Source organism: Pseudophryne corroboree, chromosome 11 (assembly GCF_028390025.1).
Source record: "Pseudophryne corroboree isolate aPseCor3 chromosome 11, aPseCor3.hap2, whole genome shotgun sequence".
Lineage (NCBI taxonomy): Eukaryota > Metazoa > Chordata > Amphibia > Anura > Myobatrachidae > Pseudophryne > Pseudophryne corroboree.
This window is the reverse complement of record NC_086454.1, coordinates 216928546-216948723: the sequence shown is the minus strand read 5'-3', so window position 1 is coordinate 216948723 and position 20178 is coordinate 216928546. Positions and strand designations below refer to the sequence as shown.

The 20178-nt window shown below is 44.2% G+C and overlaps 1 protein-coding gene across 2 annotated transcripts in view; it reads left to right on the top strand.

Moving 5' to 3' along the window:
- Nucleotides 1-20178, top strand: part of EDC4 (enhancer of mRNA decapping 4) — a 1121437-nt gene that overhangs the window by 619158 nt on the left and 482101 nt on the right. For both annotated transcript variants that reach the window (XM_063945256.1, XM_063945257.1), the window contains one exon: nt 2474-2633. In XM_063945256.1, the coding sequence (XP_063801326.1) occupies nt 2474-2633 (160 nt within the window). The remainder of the gene's footprint in view (nt 1-2473; nt 2634-20178) is intronic.

The following is a 20178-nucleotide window of genomic DNA, read 5'->3' as shown; positions in this document are numbered from 1 at the left end:
GATTGGTTCGAGCCTCTACTGGAGGTTGAGGTCAAGTTTCTCAAGTGCTAGATGTGTGTCTGAGTAAAGGGCTTTGTCTTGTAAAAGCCCTCACTTGATCTTCCATGAAGATAGAGCTAAGCTCCCGACACGTCAGCAGTTCCTTCCGAAGATTGTTTCGGCTTTTCATATCAACCAACCTATTGTGGTGCCAGTTGCTACTGATTCCTCAATTTCATCAAAGTCCTTAGATGTTGTAAGAGCTCTGAAAATCTATGTGAAGAGGACTGCTCGTTACAGAAAATCGGACTCTGTTGTTCTGTATGATCCCAAGAAAAGTGGTGGTGCTGCTTGTAAGCAGACGATCTCTCGCTGGATTGCCGTGTCCTACGTCTGTTAAAGCCCACTCTACGCATAAGGTGGGTTCTTCCTGAGCGGCTGCCCGTGTTGTCTCGGTTTTACAGCTTTGCCAAGCGGCTACTTGGTATGGGTCGAATGTTTGCTAAGTACTACATGTTCAATACTTTGGCCGCTGAGCACCAAATGTTTGGTCAACCAGTTCTGCAGGAGCCTCTGCGCTCTCCCTCCCATTCTGGCAGCTTTGGTACATCCCCGTGGTACTAATATGGACCCCAGCATCTTGTAGGACGTAGGAGAAAATATGATTTTAATTTCCTACCAGTAATTCCTTTTCTTGTAGTCCGTAGAGGATGCTGGGCGCCCACCCAGCGCTTCATGATCCTGCAGTGGTTACTTTGTTCAGTATTGCTTTGTTCTTGGTTAAGTACTGTTTTTCTTACTTGGTTAAGTAATATTGTTCAGCTGTTGCTTAATTTTCAAGCTGGTTAGCTTGGTTTGCCTTCTCTGTGTGAGTTTTTGTGAATCTCGCCACTATCTGTGTAAAATCCTTTTCTCGAAGTGGTCTGTGTACTCGGGCACAGTTTCTAGACGGAGTCTGGTAGGAGTGGCATAGAGGGGGGAGCCAGCCCAAGCTATCAAAGTCTTAAAGTGCCCATGGCTCCTGGTGAACCCATTTATACCCCATGGTACTAATATGGACCCCAGCATCCTCTACGGACTACGTGAAAAGGATTTACCGGTAGATAATTAAAATTCTATTATTTAGGCAGCTGAGTGATGGTAAGTTGAATTGCAGCACTGAAGGGCTTACCTGCATCCCCATGCCTCATTCTCGGGCCCTGTTCCCTTAGTTCCAAGGGGGTCATTCCGAGTTGAACGCACGCTAGCAGTTTTTAGCAGTCGTGCAAACGCTAAGCCGCCTCTCTCTGGGAGTGTATTTTAGCTTAGCAGAAGTGCGAACGAAAGGATCGCAGAGCGGCTACAAAAAAAAATAAAAAATTGCAGTTTCAGAGTAGCTCCAGACCTACTCCTATCTTGCGATCACTTCAGACTGTTCAGTTACTGTTTTGATGTCACAAACACGCTCTGCGTTCGTCCAGCCACGCCTGCGTTTTTCCTAGCACGCCTGCGTTTTTTCGAACACTCCCTGAAAACGGTCAGTTGACACCCAGAAACGCCCACTTCATGTCAATCACTCTGCGTTCAGCAGTGCGACTGAAATGCATCGCTAGCTCCTGGGCAAAACTACATTGGCCATTGTGAAACTATGCCGCACGTGCGCATTGCGCTGCATATGAATGCGCAGAAGTGCCGGGTTTTTTTTTTTGCTTCATCGCTGCGCAGTAGACATTTTCAGCTAGCGATCAACTCGGAATGACCACCCAAATGCAGTACCAAAAAAAAAGTTTTTTTTTTTTTTTCTTGTATGAGAAGAAAATAAAATAATGTAAACCCTCCCCTAATCATGAATGCATGCTTTTATTTGAACAGTAAAGCAAATTTTCTAAGTGCTTTTCTTCTATTTTTACATGATGATGTATTGCAGATCTTCCTGGTTAAGGCTATTGCCTACCAAAATCATCTGCAGAAGGGGGACTTCGATAAAAATGTAAATAGTCAGAAGCACGGCTGTGGAGTGTGGAGGCCAAACAATCAACACTGAGTCCTCTATTTTGCTTATAGAGGAGTCAAAGCTTTAGCGTACAGACTCCTCGAGCCTGCTCAGAAGGCCAAAAAAAAATAAAAAATAACATTAAAACCTTGAGTTTTGGAACTTTCTGCCTGTTAGATACAGTACTTGGATCCGTATGATGGCACCCTCTAACCTTTTTATTGTAAGTTGTTTCTGCATTTCTCTCAATGGACATTATTCAAATGATACAGTATATCATGCCCAATATCCTTTGTACTTTTCAAATCCAGGGGTAGCGAGCAGAAATTATTATACCACTCCCGTCAGCAGGAACAGAACGGGTGTGGAAGGGGGATAAAATAATTGAATACCGCCCAAAGAATGTTGCTATATTATTCCTACTGTACAGCACTGCAGTGAATGTTGCAACTTTATAATTATTAATAATGTGAAATGGTACTGTATATCCAGATATCCTCTATATTCTGCTTTTTCTTACAGAATTTCTGATGAAATTACACCAAGTACAAAGCTACAATTGGAGAACGACATTACTTTAAGTAGCTCTATCAACAGTGGAAGCTTTCAAGCTAGTTCACGAACACCTACTGTACTTATCCCAGGGCTACCTGAGAAACTGATGCCTAAACCAATTGTACAGGTATGAAATATGATTTTTTTTTCCCAATCATTGAATAGACAATATATAACGTGGTGCAATCACCAAAGGGTCACAAAATAAATATATATATAGATATAGATATAAAGAGTAGGTGCGGGCCAGCACTCCTCCCAATGACTGGAATTTACCCTGGTGCCCTCTGGAAGAAATTTTGCAAAGTCCCAACATAGAAGACAGCGGCACTCAGGGAATTTCAAAACAAATAGTTGTATTCAAAGTGTACAAGAAAGCCGACGTTTCGGGGCTCACCCGCCCCTTTGTCAAGGTGTGTAACAATAGATAAAAACAAACACATACCTTTATATCTAGAAGAAGCCCACCAGTGCTCGTGCGTGGACCGGAGACACGGCTTCCCGCTGTACTTCCGGTCCCTCTGTGATGACCTCACTACGGCTGCGCCTTTTGGTTGTCTAGGCAACCCGGACGCTCCTCCGTGCACAGGTCTTTCTGTTAAATAAAACATCAGTGACAGAAGTGTATCCTCACATTCTACAGAACCCAAAACCTTATCACTAATTGTGGCGCACATCTCATGTCACATAGAAACATAGAATATGTCGGCAGATAAGAACCACTTGGCCCATCTAGTCTGCCCCTTTTTTTTATTTTATTTTTTATCTCTAACCTTATTTGATCCTTATTTCTTTGTAAGGATATCCTTATGTCTATCCCATGCATGTTTAAATCACCTGTTGGGTAGCCCGGTCTGTGAAAGTTAAATACACATACAGATCCATACATGACAGTACTATACTATACATATAGAGCGTTCTGCCATAACAGATCCTATAGCTATAAGGCTGCAGGGGCCTCCCTATAAGAGCCGTATTGTGTATAGGGCTCAATTAGCCAAACTAAGCAGCTGTCCCCTTACGTGAAGTCTGCAGGGTATACACAAAAATAACACATTATACGTGATGACTATACCCTGTGCTTAGTGCACGGGTGATTCATCGTAATGGGATGATTGAAAACACTGACCATATCCGATGCCGTGAAGGTGTACAACACATAGCAAACCTAAAACAATGTTAAAAATTAAAAAATAACCACAACTGTAAAATAAAAAACTCTATAGATGTGTGAAAAAAGTCAAGTGCACAAAAAAAGTTCAAACATGTTGCTCCTGCTTAGTAGAAGCCTAGGAGCAACTTGCTGACGTGAACAAAAAAAAATTTCTTTCCAAAAATGTAGGTGTGTGAATTGACTATGATGATGGGGACTAAAAAAAACCCTGAGCACGGGTCCTAGTGTTTATAGGCAGACTGTACCGGGGGGGTTATGCTAGATTATATGGGGCCATATAAAACAAAAAAAATGAAGGTTACTAGCCTACCATTTACCTTAAGTGTTCATGAGAGGTGCGCCTGTAAAAAACGGATTTCTTATTGGACGGTAGTCCAAACCGGCAAATATCTAATATCCCGAGGGATATGCTCCTGAGATCCACCCCCAAGCCTACCAAAGCAGTGATCCCATTTATAAATACCTTCAACACTGCTAGTCCAATAGTTCAGAGAGCGACTAGGGCTCTATGGCCGATCATTTCAACAGATAAGATGCTACCGTCCATGAAGGGTAGAAGACCCATGTTGTGCTTCTCTAGGGGCAGGAACATCAAAGACATCATCGTCCACACCGACATCACAGGGTTTCAAGGGGAGGTAGAGAAGAAATCTTCCTCCTTCTTGACCAAGGCACCAGGGTGCTGTAAGTGCCTAGAATTTGCTACATGTGCCAGTATGATAGTCGGAACCTCCTTTAAACATCCCCACAGAGAGAAGAGATACCACATCAGACACGTGTTGTCGTGCACAATGACGCACATAGTATACCTACTTACATTCCCTTGCGGGTTATTTTACGTAGGTAAACCAATAAGGACAATGCGGGAGAGAATGGCCCTGCACAGGACGGCAATTAAGCAGGCCCTGTCGGGTAAAACATCAGAACAGCCGGTGGCACGTCACTATGCGATTGCGTGCCAATCCCTAAATTACATGAGACATCAGATCATTGACCATGTTCCCAGGAACCCCAGAGGGGGTGACTGTGACCGCAAATTTTTACAAATAGAATCCAAGTGGTTCCAGGAGGTTTTAAACAAGAAATTCTCGTGGAATATCTTCCTGTAAAGCAAGTTTGCCCTAAACACCCCAAAGACGGTGACCTGTCCATCCATGTCAATAGGATGAAATGAGATTATGAATTTGGCCATCAGAAATCCTTAATGTATTGAAGCTACTCAAACGGATGATCGAGGAATTTGAGTCATCAGCTAGCACCCGTTAATTGCTCCAGTGGATGATGTCTAGTGTGATTATTAGATATTTGCCGGTTTGGACTACCATCCAATAAGAAATCCGTTTATTACAGGCGCACCTCTCATGAACCCTTAAGGTAAATGGTAGGCTAGTAACCTTCATTTTTTTTTGTTTTATAGGGCCCCATATAATCCAGCATAACCCCCCGATACAGTCTGCCTATAAACACTAGGACCCCTGCTCAGGGGTTTTTTAGTCCCCCTCATCATAGTCAATTCACACACCTAAATTTTTGGAAATAATTTTTTTTTTTGTTCACGTCAGCAAGTTGCTCCTAGCCTTCTACTAAGCAGGAGCAACATGTTTGAACTTTTTTTGTGCACTTGACTTTTTTCACACATATATAGAGTTTTTTATTTTACAGTAGTGGTTATTTTAATTTGTATTTTTTTATATTGTTTTAGGTTTGCTATGTGTTGTACACCTTCACGGCATCGGATATGGTCAGTGTTTTCAATCATCCCATTACGATGAATCACCCGTGCACTAAGCACAGGGTATAGTTGTCACGTATAATGTGTTATTTTTGTGTATACCCTGCAGACTTCTTGTAAGGGGACAGCTGCTTAGTTTGGCTAATTGAGCCCTATACACAATACAGCTCTTATAGGGAGGCCCCTGCAGCCTTATAGCTATAGGATCTGTTATGGCAGAACGCTTTATATACACTATATATATATATATATATATATATATATATATATATATATATAGTACTGTCATGTATGGATCCGTATGTGTATTTAACTTTCACAGACCGGGCTACCCAACAGGTGACATGAGATGTGCGCCACAATTAGTGATAAGGTGTTGGGTTCTGTAGGCTGTGAGGATACACTTCTGTCACTGATGTTTTATTTAACAGAAAGACCTGTGCACGGAGGAGCGTCCGGGTTGCCTAGACAACCAAAAGGCGCAGCCGTAGTGAGGTCATCACAGAGGGACCGGAAGTACAGCGGGAAGCCGTGTCTCCGGTCCACGCACGAGCACTGGCGGGCTTCTTCTAGATATAAGGTATGTGTTTGTTTTTATCTATTGTTACACACCTTGACAAAAGGGCGGGTGAGCCCCGAAACGTCGGCTTTCTTGTACACTTTGAATACAACTATTTGTTTTGAAATTCCCTGAGTGCCGCTGTCTTCTATGTTGGGACTATATATATATATATATATATATATATATATATATATATTTTATTATTATTATTATCCTTTATTTATATGGCGCTGCAAGGGTTCCGCAGCGCCCAATTACAGAGTACATATGCACATAATCAAAACTGGAAAACAGTGACTTACAGTTGAAGACAATATAGGACAAGTACAGGGTAACGAAGCATATCTGCACCAATAGACGACACTGAGTTAAGTATCAAGGTGGATGTAAACTGTAGGATTTGGGCAATTGAGGATTATTAAAGTAAGAAAAGGATAAGCACATGAGGGAAGAGGGCCCTACTCGTGAGAGCTTACATTGTGTGTGTGTGTGTGTGTGTGTATATATATATATATATATATCTATTAAGAAAGAAGAGGCAGCACTCGGAGACTTGTGATTTAAACAAACGATGTATTCAGTGCGGTCAACATTTCGGGGACCACCTCCCTGTCTTCGGGACAAGTGAGCAATGTGAAAACAAACATGTATACTTGTGAACTTACCCCCCCCCCCCCCCCCCCCCAGGTCTCCCCGCCAGAGTCAGCCACGGCCGTGTCTCCTGCACTACCTGCCTGGCGTCCATAGCGCACCATGTGATGCGGAAGTGACATTGTGGCACTCGGCTGGCCACATTACCATGGCAACACTGGGAACAAAACATCTACACAAGTTATCAGGAGCGGTTGCCGGCCATCGCTATGTTTCATGACCTATGTTAACTAAATGGTGTTTCTTATAAACATACTTAGACAATTTATTAATGCAAAATCTACGTGCTAATGTGGTATGATCACGCACACCTCTAAAACTCATTGTAAAAAATATCCTTAACCCTATACCTCAGAAGATGCCAATCTGCCAATAGTTTTTATATGGTGGCAACCAATTGCCCCTTGATACTCCGGCAAACTAACTCAATTAACATACACAATATTATAAAGACAGTGTTCCATTATAAATAAAAAAAAAAAATTAAGACAGCCATTGGTATTCTAATGAGGAGACCATAGATTTCACCTCATACTGCAAATTACCAACTTAAAATTTAAATTTCTTAAATCAATTTTTATCTATATTCTGACACACAACTTACTAACTTTCACTTATTTATATTACCTACTTCTCTTTCCTGTATGTCACGTCTAGCAGAGTTTGAGGATCCGGCAGCTGAGGTTTGCCAGAGGAGGTAGCAGGCTGTGAATGAACCAGATGAGGGGGCTGGATATAGTTCATTTGCATGGGACACGGAACAATGAAGAACGTAGGCGGGGTTTTAGAGTCAATGGAAATTATTTATTATGCACAGGGCTGAGGTAGAGAACCGAGGCTGGAGCATGATGGTTAAGATGTGGCTGGAGGCAAAGAACTGTGGACTGTGATTTGAAAGACGAGACTGTAGATGATGAACTGTGGATGATGGTTGAAGATGCGGCTTTAGACAAGGACTGTGGTTTGGAAAACGAGGCTGAAGATAATAATCTGCAGGCGTGGTCGGTAGTACAAAGGCGTGGCTTGTGAAGGAGATCTGTGGAGTGTGGCTTGAAAGACGAGGCAGAAGACCTGGGGCCGACTTTTCCCAAAGAGTCTTACTGGACCAAGTTTTCCAGGGGCGCTTCCACAGGCAGCAGCAGGGTAGAAACGGCAGAGCTGCAGCAGCAACAGAGAACCGACCAAGCAGGATCAGGAGGAACCAGAATACAGCAGGAATCCTGGGAGCACAGGCTAAAGCACCTACAACAGGGTTGTAACTTGAAGCACTGGCATCCCTGTCCTAAACCATCCCCCTTTTATAGGGAGAGCTTCACCTGGATTGGCTGGAAGAGACGGGAAACAGGAACTATGCTCAAAACTTGGTCTCCAACATGGCGGCGCCCAGTAATGCAGACCTTTTTGCAAAGCCACATTGCTCACTGCCCCTGGTATCCTAGCAACGGCTCAGTAAGAGCGACCCACTGTAGCGACGTCCCGCCGCCACGAGTGGACCCCCTCACTGCCGCTACTGCTGCCCACGTATCCGGCACAGCAGCCCACCTCCGCCGCTGCCCGCACATCGCCAAAGAAGCCAGCCCCGTGGCCCTAGCGTACCGGTAAGACTCCGGACGCTGACACTGTAGGGAAGCCTGCCACTATAATATCAGTTATACCTGTAGCTCTGATTACAACAGAGAAAAACCTACCTAGCTCATTATCTACAGAAAATTAATCAATCCCAGGCTTCCGATTAAGTCCCCTGGCCTCAGTGTGTTTAACCTATGAATCCACATGGATTCCAGCTGCAAGAGCTGTTTGCCTCTATTCCCTCATCTAGGTGATGCTGGGACATGATCTATTGTCCTGTGTTTAAAAGTCGCCATCATGTGTCTGTACTCCAAAAAATGGCGTGCCATGGGCAGCTCCCCACTTCCTGATGACACTATTCTTTTCCAACCCATTCTTTTTTATTCTTTTTTTATTATTCTTTTTTGCACTGTTGGACGATCACTATCAGTTCCAGGTGCTGCTGTTTGGCCTCTACACAGCACCAAGGATCGTCACCAAGGTAATGGCGGAGATGATGGTTCTCCTCCGCAAACAGGTGGTGAACATAATTCCATATCTGGACAATCTCCTGATCAAGGCGTCGTCCAGGGAGAAGTTGTTGTGATCCATCGCACTCTCGACACTGACCACGGTGGCCTACATAAACCGACAATGCGTAACGAAGAGCAGAGCTGCAATATCAGAGGTGTCAAGAATACTCCTCTGGGCGGAAAGGCACGCAGTGGCATTGTCAGCAATCTTCATTCAGGGAGTGGACAACTGGGAAGCAGACTTCCTCAGCAGACACGATCTCCATTCAGGGGAGTGGGGTCTCCACCCGGAGGTGTTCGAGGAGGTCACCGATTGGTGGGGGGTTCCTCACATAGACATGATGGCCTGCCACCTCAACAAGAAGCTGGGGAGGTACTGTTCCAGGTCGAGAGACCCTCAGGCAGTGGCGGTGGACGCTCTGGTAACACTGTGGGTGTTTAGGTCTGATAAAGCCTATATGTTCATCCTATTTAAAAAACTTTAAAAGGTTAAGAGACACAGTACACAATTGGCGCAAAAGGTACCACAAGGGTACGCCCTTAGTGTAGCAGACGCTGTGCACAGGGTGTGAGCACAGGCGTCGCAGACACTTACAGAATTAAACTTTTATAACTATACCATAAACAATGTACTTATACTGTAAACCCTTGTGCAGTGATAAGGTGTAAATGCAACACAGTGTAACCTTGTTAGTTTAAAAGCTGTATGAGCGTATGTGACGCTCTGAGAACCCCTTAGCAATATAATAAACACTCAAATACCGGTCTAAGGGTCTAACGCCTTTTAAGGAAATGAATGAACGTTCAATTGCAAAAGAATAACACAATACAAGTTATACACTACCAAGATAACATAAAATACCTAACCGAATCACTACACATAAAATACAATAAAGATACAAATACATTTAAGGGAGAAGGAGAGTGAGAATGGCTTACAACATTAATAGGAGATAAATATGTCTGCAGAGAATTTACACATGTGAGAAACAATCGCTGCGCAGTTAGTCAATGCTGAGACCCTTTGTGGAGAGAAAAATTGAGCTCACCCAGGCTGGCTGTCCCTATATACACAACACCCAGCAACAACACAATGGTCCCTACAATACCGCATGGGACAGAAGCTAGACTCCATTTTGGGAAAAACTCCCATGATTCCAAAGTCTGTAACATATGATTTAAAAGGGAATGCTAGCAGCCATTTTAGATTTGCAAGTCCAAACACATGGCACTCTCTGCTACACCACAATCACATAGCAGAAGACACAAGACTCCACTATATTCCAAAAATGTCCAAGCCTCAACACAATTCATATGTTCTGATTTTACAATTCCAAACCATCTAAATCACCTTTCACAATTTCAAGCCAACACAGTATCTCAATAACCAGAGCATATGGTATGCTGACTATGCTATCCTTCCAGAATCAGCACCACATATCTCATGCTTCCATATGAGCCATCACAAGACCAGATCACCAGGTACCCACAAGTATCAGCCTACTATTGCTACAAGCACATGACTACAGTAACAAAAGGAAGTATGTTTTGACTTCTAACCTTCAGCAAGATGCATCATGTAAAACTACTATAATCTGTTATAAATCACCATCCATAAATGTATACCAGAGATGCTATGCTACAGATTGTCTACTGTTCCAATTCATTACAGATTTCATAGAGTATCATCCCAAACACCCAACAATCACACAACTGCACAAGCATCATTAACCTTAAGCCATTTGTATCTCCAAACTAACTATCCTATGCCAATCATTTCACAACTACTTTACCACAAACACATATTTAAACTATTCTATGCCATTAAGCCATGAGTATACAATACTTAGCCTTTCGCTTGGAGCCTGGTGATAAGCAAGCCATGCTTCTGGATGCTTGCTTGGTTCTGAGTGAGTCAGTGAGCCCTGTGATTTCCAGTGGATATATCATACCTGCATTCCAGCTATGGGGGTGTGTCAACCACAGGAAGTGTGTGTCTTTCACAGCATGTGGGCTAGCTGTATCAGTGAGCAGAGCTGACCATGTGATCTTGGTTATGCACTTGTTTCAAATTCCTGTCTTGTGGGAAGCTATTGTTTGGCGAATACTGTCTCACTGTCCACTTTCAGTTGAGACAATGACATCCCAGCAATCATTCTTCTGGAGACAAATCCAGCCCCATTCGTAAACACAGGTGTTGTCCCTCCTCATTGAATCTCAAAGCTTAGTGTAATTAAAGGCTATTGTATTCCGTCTGCGGGACAGAAACTGACTATTCTTAGGTGTAATTTATTCGGAATACAATTAATCTTCAATTACTATTCCTGTGCATAAGAACATGTGAAGCCCTTTTAACATGCAAAGGGGAATCTCTAAGGTCTAAGAGCCATCTTGAGACCCACTGATACCTGTTGAACTCAGGGGAATATTAACTTATAAAATACATTATTTTGATTAAATATGCAGCGTGCACACGCATGCAGTGCATATATGGCAACGTGCAGCGTGATATTTTTCTGACTTTGACAGGTCCGTGTATGTGTTCCCTCCACTTCCTCTGATTCCAAAAGTTCTTCAGCTGGTAAGAAGAAAAAAGGTTCTGGCAATCCTCATTGCTCCGGACTGGCCAAGGAGGGCTTGGTACGCGGATCTGCTGGATCTTCTACTAGAAGATCTAAAGCCCTTACCTCTTCGGGAGGATCTGCTACTGCAGGGGCCGTTTGCCTATCAAGACTTACCGCGGCTGCATTTGACGGCATGGCGATTGAAAGCCAGATATTAGCTCGGAAAGGTATTCCGAGTGAAGTCATTCCTACCCTCATATGGGCTAGAAAAGTGGTAACTTCTAAGCATTACCATTGCATTTGGAAGAAATATGTTTCTTGGTGTGTGGCCAAGAAGTTTCCGGTGGTGGATTTTAAACTTGGACGTTTTCTCCTTTTCCTTCAAGCAGGGGTGGATATGGGACTGAGGCTGGGCTCCATCAAGGTCCAGATCTCTGCTTTGTCCATCTTCTTCCAAAAACAATTGGCTGCTCTTCCTGAAGTTCAGACCTTTTTGAAAGGGGTTCTGCACATCCAGCCTCCCTTTGTGGTGCCTACGGCTCCATGGGATCTTGATGTGGTGTTGCAGTTCCTGCAATCGGTTTTGTTTGAGCCTCTACAGGAGGCTGATCTCAAGTTTCTCACGTGGAAGGCGGTCACCTTGTTGGCCTTGGATTCTGCCCGGCAGGTGTCGGAATTGGGGGCTTTATCTTGTAAAAGCCCCTATCTGATCTTCCATGAAGACAGGGCGGAACATAGTTCTCGTCCCCAGTTCCTGCCTAAGGTTGTTTCGGCTTTCCATATCAACCAACCTATTGTGGTGCCAGTGGCTGCTGACACCTCACTTACTTCAAAGGCCTTGGATGTAGTAAGGACTTTGAAGATTTACGTGTCAAGGACGGCTCGTCACAGGAAAAATGACTCCCTGTTTGTCCTCAATGATCCAAAGAAAATTGGATGTCCTGCTTCTAAGCAGTCGATTTCACGCTGAGTCAGGTTCACTATCCAGCATGCCTATTCCATGGCAGGATTGCCGTGTCCGAAATCTGTAAAGGCCCACTCTACTCATAAAGTGGGCTCATCTTGGGTGGCTGCCCGGGGTGTCTCGGCGGTACAACTCTGCAGAGCAGCTACTTGGTCTGGGTCGAACACGTTTGCCAAGTTTTACAAGTTTGATACTTTGGCCGCTGATGACCTCAAGTTTGGTCAAGCAGTGTTGCAGGAGCCTCCGCGCTCTCCCTCCCATACTGGGAGCTTTGGTACATCCCCATGGTACTAATATGGACCCCAGCATCCTCTAGGATGTAAGAGAAAATAGGATTTTGGTTACCTACCGGTAAATCCTTTTCTCGTAGTCCGTAGAGGACGCTGGGTGCCAGCCCAGTGCTGCGTTTTCCTGCATTGGTTTTATAGTTCAGTACTGCCTAGTTCTTAGGTAAGTTATGCATTATTTACAGTTTCAGCTGTTGCTGAGTTGTTCCGGCATGTTAGCCGGATTTGCCTGTTGTGTGAGCTGGTATGAATCTCAAAGTATGTTGTCTCCTCGGGCACAGTTTCTAGACTGAGTCTGGTAGGAGGGGCATAGAGGTAGGAGCCAGCTCACACTATTAAACTCTTAAACTCTTAAAGTGCCAATAGTTCCTGGTGGACCTGTCTGTACCCCATGGTACTAATATGGACCACAGCATCCTCTACGGACTACGAGAAAATGATTTACCGGTAGGTAACCAAAATCCTATTTTTTTTTTACAATAATTTTTAGAGGGGTGAGTGATCATAACACATTAGCATGTAGATTATGCATTAATAAATTGTCTATGTTTATAAGAAACACCATTTAGTTCACATAGGTCGTGACACATAGCGGTGGCCGACAACCGCTCCTGATAACCTGTGTATATGTTTTGTTCCCAGTGTTGTCATGGTAACGCAGCCGGCCGAGTGCTGCAACGTCCAAACCAACTTAATACAGAGTTAATGGTTCGTATCCTCGCGGACAGGACACTGAGCACTTGAGACACTGTTTCTCATGCCCCAGGATGTGAGCCCACGCCGGCAGCATGCCGCCACCCCTAACAGATGACAAATAGACATGGTGCGGTGAGTACTACACTGGTTTCCCAGTTAGCAGGTCCCCGGTGACAATGACGACATTAGGGTGCGTTGTCCACTGGGGACCCACACTGGTGCAGCGTAAAGGGGTGATCCTAATCTCTCTTTTTACACAATTTTACACTAAAAAGCCAGTATAATCTATATAGGGACCGCATGCCATTGAAGGGGCGGGGCTTCCCGTAAAGCGGGAGCAGAAGCTGAAAGGTGTCATATCCTACTGCTGCTGATTACAGGCTGCACGCTTAGACGGCTCCTCCACAGAGGCCACTGAACCAGCAATTATCCTTGTACCTGGTGGTTTATAGAAAGGGGATTGCATATATACAGCGGTTACACTGCTGTGCTTTATAACAAACATATAAGTATACCCAGCAGAGTGCTGCTCTGGACTGTGGTTTTGTGTGTGGATCCCAATCCTTTCTGGGTCACTCCATTTTGGGCTTTTTGTACTGTTTTACTAATGTGTTGTCACTGCACTATGTTATAGCTCTGTGTTTTCTGCTAGAAGCATGTCTGGGAAAAAGTCTGTGTCTCCTCATTGCAACATAAAGTTTACACCCTCTTCACAAAGGTCTTTACTATGTACCCAGTGTTCTCTGCCTTCACGAGGTAGTGGCTTGCAGGAACCTGCATGGTTAGAATCATTTAAAACAATGATTACTAATATAAATTCAGAGTTAGCTGCTGCAAAGCAGGAAAGGCAAACCCTGAAACAGTCTGTAGATGATTTCTTGGTTAAGACTGCTGACCAACAACTTCTAGGTAGGTGCTCGCCTTCAGTACTTCGTCAATATGTGGGCAAAGTCCTGCAAGGATCTTTGGGTGAGGGAGCTCATATCTCAAGGATACCAGCTGGAATTTCAGGAACTACCTACTTTCAGATTTTCAAGTCGCCTTTACCAGCTTCACCTGTAGCAAGAGTTACCTTGCAAAAAGCCATTCAAAAATGGTTTTCCACAGTAGTTATTGTTCCAGTACCTCCTCTGCTGTAAACAAAGGGATTTAATTCAAGTCTCTTTGTGGTTCTGAATCCGGACGACTCTGTATGGCTGATCTTAAACCTCAAATCCTTGAACCCGTATCTTTGCATGTTCAAATTCAAGATGGAATTCCTAAGGGCAGTGATCTCTCTCTGGACGAGGGGGGAGTTCCTGGTTTATCTGGATATCAAGGATGCACACCTTCATATTCCTATATGGCCACCTCATCAGTCTTACCTTTTGGTTCGCAGTACTGGATCACCACTTCCAGTTCCAGGCCTTACCCTTTGTTCTCTCCACAGCTCCAAGGGTATTTACAAAAGTTATGGTTTAGATGATGCTGCAATATTGCAAGATGGGAGTCACTAAAGTCCCATACTTGGACGATCTCCTGATAAAGGTGGTGTCCAGGGAACAGCTGCTACTATGCATCAACTTGACAACCCGCCTGCTTATGGACCACAGATGGATCCTAAATTTCCAGAAGTCTCACCTGGAACCGTGTCTAAGAATTCAGTTCCTGGGAATGATCCTGGACACGGTATCTCAGAAGGAGTTTGTTTCGATGGACAAGGCCTTGACTATCCAGGCTATGATCTGCTCGTTGCTAAGACTCCGCAAAATCTCAATTCCTATTTGCATGTGATTGCTGGGCAAGATGGTAGCCTCATACGAGGCAATACATAACAACAAGTTTCATGCACGTCCGTTACAGCTGGATCTGCTCGACAAGTGGTCAGGATCTCACCTGCACATGCAGCAGAGTATAACTCTCTCACCAAAAGCACATATCTCCCTGTTGTGGTGGCTACAAGTCTCTCATCTTGTGGATGGTCAGTCTTTCAGCTCCCAGTCTTGGACCCTACTGACAACGGATGGCAGTGTCAGGAGTTGGAGTGCTGTGACCCAGGGGGCCCAGTTCCAGGGGATGTAGTCTAGTCAGTTATCTGCCCTTCTCATAAATGTCCTGGAAGCCAACGTAGGCTCCATCTCAGCCATATTCATTCCAGGAGTGGACAACTGGGAAGCAGATTTTCTCAGCAGGCACGACCTCCGTCCGAGAGAATGGGGTCTTCACCCTCAGGTTTTACAGCAACTGGTTCACCGGTGGGCTGTCCGCAGATAGACTTGATGGCTTCTCATTTCAACAAGAAGCTTCATCGTTACTGGGCCAGAACGAGGGATCCGCAGACTGCAGCTGTGGATGCTCTGACGGCACTGTGGAACTTGTATACTTGTCTACTAAAAAGACTCAAAAGGGAAAGAGTTCAGTCAATTCTAATTGCCCCAGATTGTCCTCGATGACCTGGTACCTCCTAACCATGTCTCTAGAGGAACTCTGGCCGCTGTCGCTACTCAAGGACCTCATTCAACAAGGACCGTTTGACTCCTTCAACAAGGACTGTTCGTCTAGCCAGACTTACTGTGGCTATGTTTGACGGCTTGGAAGTTGAGAGGGAGATCTTCAGTAGAAAAGGTCTCCCATCCAAGGTTATTTCCACTATGGTCCAGGCCCATAAGGTGGTCACGTCCAAACATTACCACCGTATCTGGAAGAAATATGTCTCGTGGTGCGAGGGTAGAAAACATCCTAAGGAATGTCAATTTGCCTGTTTTCTGTTCTTCCTGCAAGCAGTCGTGGATAAGGGCCTATGGTTAGGCTCCATCAAAGTTCAGATTCTCGCTCTCTCTATACAGTATTCTTCCAAAAATATCTAGCAGTACTCCCATAATTACAGACTTTGCCACAGCTCTGTGGGATCTCAATGTGGTCTTGACTTTTCTCCAGTCGGACTGGTTTGAACCCTTACAAAAGGTAGACATGAAATATCTAACTTGTAAGACAGTCACATTGCTGGCTTTATCCTCTGCAAGACGTATATCAGAATTGGGGGTCTTCTCCTGTAAGAACTTGGCCGCAGTTTTTGCCGAAAGTGGTATCCGCTTTTCACATTAATCAACCGATAGTGGTTCCGGTACTGTCTGATACATTGATTGGACTTTGTGAGGGCTTTGAGGATTTACATCAAGAGGATAGCTCGTCACAGGAAGTCTGACTCTCTTTTTGTCCTTTTGTGAAGCTACCAACATTGGTCGTTCTGCTTCTCTCTTACTCAGGTTGACCATTCATCAAGCCTATTCTTCAGCAGCATTGCCGTTGACAATTTATATACTGGCAAACTCCACAAGGTCGGTGAGTTATTCCTGGGCGGCTGCCCGGGGTGGGGTGTCTCAGCCTTACAGTTGTGCTGGTCAGCTACCAGTAATTCATTTTCTTTTAGTACATAGTGGATACTGGGCGCCCGCCTCAGTGCTTCGAGTTCCTGCTTACCTGGTTGTAAGTGTCTTTGTTGGGTCTGCTGTTGCTGTCCCTGTTCCATGTTTGGTTAGCATTGCTATCGTTTATTCTAGTTAGCTTTGCTTTCCTCTGTTCTGATCAGCTCTGTTGTGTGTTACTTCGTTATCTCACCGCTTTCTATATATATATATATATATATATATATATATATATGTATATATCCTTCTCTCAAAGTATCTGTCCCCTCGGGCACAGTTTTCCTAGACTGAGTTTGCAAAGGGGCATAGAGGGGAAGAGCCAGCACACACTGACTGGTTTCTTAAAGTGCCAGGCTCCAATGGGCCCGATCTATACCCCACAGTACTAATGTCACCCAAGTATCCACTATGAACTACGAGAAAAGGAATTACCAGTAGGTATTAAAGAAAAATACAAATATATAGATATATAGAAAGATAGATAGTTAAAGTGAGCGGGGGATTCAGCATCCCTAGCTCTCAAGTAAATTATTTACACATACAGCACTGTTTCAGTGTCTTTATTTACAACACTGTCATCAAGCTTACGTTATAAAAACAATGATCTATCCTTACAGTGCCAGGTGGACACTGTTAATCTGACACCAGGTTGACACCGTTCCCGAGAGTGGGACGTTGAGTCCCACCCAGCCGAGAGCGGGGAGAGGGGGTGGGGAGGGAGCAATCAGTTACCTAATTCTGCATGGTGAGTCTCATACAATGTGTAACCCTTCACCAACCACAAACTAGCATTGGACAGTGCTTGTTGGACACATAATAAAGCAGAGCCACACAAGCTCTGCAGATATAAACAATGCCATACATGTATAATTTCTCCGGCAGGGTCCACAGGATAACATTGGGATATGATGAAACGACAGCGGATTTGCACCAATCTGTCAAAGCTTTTCGGCCTCCCAGCATTCAAAGGGGCCGTCCATATATTCCCGCCTCCTGGCTCAGGCAAATCATTTTTTTTTGTTTGGTGCAGCAGTAGCTGGACCATGGTCAGAGGGCTGCTGGGTTTTCGCTGTCCTAAGCTTTCTTATTTTATTTGTATAGTCTTACTACTTTTTCTTGAGTGATATTTCTAAAAAGCGTCTTATACTGTACATACCTTAGAAAGAGTCGCTCCATCAACACTCCGCCGGGTCGCGACAACGCTTACCCACAAGTGCAGTGCTGTTTCGGTGGGCGTCTGTGAAGGAAATACTAGCAGGTCCAGCAGACTTTACCAGGCTGTGGGCGGAGCACAGGGAGAAAGTAAGGCATTGATTCCGCTTAGAAGGGGAATACGGGGACAGCAGCACTGTTTTGTGAGGAGACTATAAAACAGTTGCTGACGCGGCTGCCGCCTCGGGTGCACCAGCGCTAGGCTTTAGGGATTATAGGCTCCAAGAATAGTATGATGCCATGATCCCTATGGTTGATGTCAGCAGTGGGGAGTCAGACGCTCTCCTGGTCGCTACTCCGCCGGTTCATGACCAGTTTCATCCGAGTCTCCCGCCATGAACTGTTTTCCTGCTTCCGTCTGAGGTGCTGTATGTGTAGGGGACCCAGTCGCAGCATAGGCGGCTGTGTGACTGGTGTGTCTGTGTTCACTGAGCATCTGTGTTCACTATAGGTTCATGGAGCAGCAGTGTACACTAGTGTCTGAATCCACTCAGTGTACACAAACATATTGATTGGTCCTGGAAGTGTGGTGAGTCTCCCTGTATCCCACTCTACTAAGTAAGGCTAATACAGCACTAAGTCTCTATCTACCTTTTGAGTACGAATAGTTAAATAAGTGCCTTTTGCATATGAGTCTGTATACTATTACTGTTGTTTCTTTCGCTAGGCGTCTGAATACGGTAGATCTTTTTACATGATGCAGTAATATGTTCTCCTACATACTTGAAATGTGTTTGTAGTTGATTATGTGCTTGTATTGCTTATTGTACTAATATATAACATGTGACTGACTGCTAGTGTGATTGCTGACCACTATATATTCTGTGAGTTTTGTTCTATTTCCGATCCGCAATGCTGGGGCATAGCAGGGTAGGGCCGGACTGTATGTCACTTTAAAAAGCTTAAAGTGATTAGTCACAATTTGTGTAGAACACTGTGTAAGTGTTGATTATTTATCATGTCTAAGAGCAGCAAAGGTGAGAAAAATACACTCACAGCAACATCAACACTCATATCATTTTTATCTTGCAAAGCTGGTTTTACCCCTCAGGATCTGGTTCAGGATAGTTTGTGTGCAAATTGTTTTAGCTTTCACCAGGGTCTCTTGAAAAATACAAGGCAGATTCAGGTATAGGTTGATCCCGCTTGGGCTATGTTTGTGCAAACATTAACCAGTATAGCTGAGCAAATAATTCCAACTCCTGTACCAGGGATAAGCTACACGATTAACCCTTACACTGTGGTTTGTCACTTCAAACAGCAGCCTCTCAAATGAAAATCTTCATCCTCACAGGCTACACGTTTCAGAGGATGATTCATCGGAGGATGAAAACTCAATAAATTCTGGTTCGACATACGAAGAGGAGGAAGAAGGTCTCAGCTCAGTGGATATAGCTGAGTTAATTAAGGCAATGAAAGCCATTTTATCCTTAGAGGAATCAGTAGAGCCTGTGTTTAAAACCCAAGGCACCTGTGTTTACACATCCCAAAACAGTTAAGACTGAGTTTCCTGGGTCAGATCAGCTGACAGAATCGTGAAAGAGGCTTGGTCTACATCCAGTAAGAAGTTTAGAATGCCTATGAAATGGAATTCCAGTTATCATCTTCCAGCTTGGGATTGTTTAAAAAGGGAGGTGGCTCCTAAAGTATTGTAGATGCACATGTCATTCGATTAGTGCGAAAATCTACATTACCTCTACCTTCAACATCATTAAATGATGTCACGTATAGGAGAGTGGATGGATTTTTTTTAAAAAAAACTATTTTTTTTCCCTGTCTTGGGCAGTCATAAGACCAGCCATGGCTTCAGCTTGGATGGCAAAGGCAGTGGCCGCTTGGGCGGATGCATTAGAAGGTGATCTTTTAATGGCATCTAGAGAGCAAAAATCCCATATACAGTAGCACACATAAAACAGGCTGCAATGTTCTTGGAAGAAGCAGCATTGGATATGGGTACTATTGCCTCCAGGGCATCAGCTTCAACAATAGCTGCTCGCAGAGCAGTTTGGCTACATATATGGAAAGCTGATTCAGAATCTAAGAAGGTTTTGTAATATTTGCCTTTTTCTGGAGATATTCTTTTTGGTAAAGAATTTACAGATATTTTGGAGTCAGAAGCAGACTTCAAAAAGAAAGTTTTCTCCACATAAAAATTCAAACCTAAAGGTTCAGCTTTTCGGCCTTTCGGTCTCAAGGGAAAGCTTAAGGAAAAAGTGATGGCAAGCATCCCCAATACAAGAAGTCTGGTAAGACTAATAAGCATTGGGCTATCAGAGGACCGGTTGGTAAAACAGAAAATAATCCATCAGCCTGATGGTGCAGGCCTCCACCTGAGGGATCCCAGG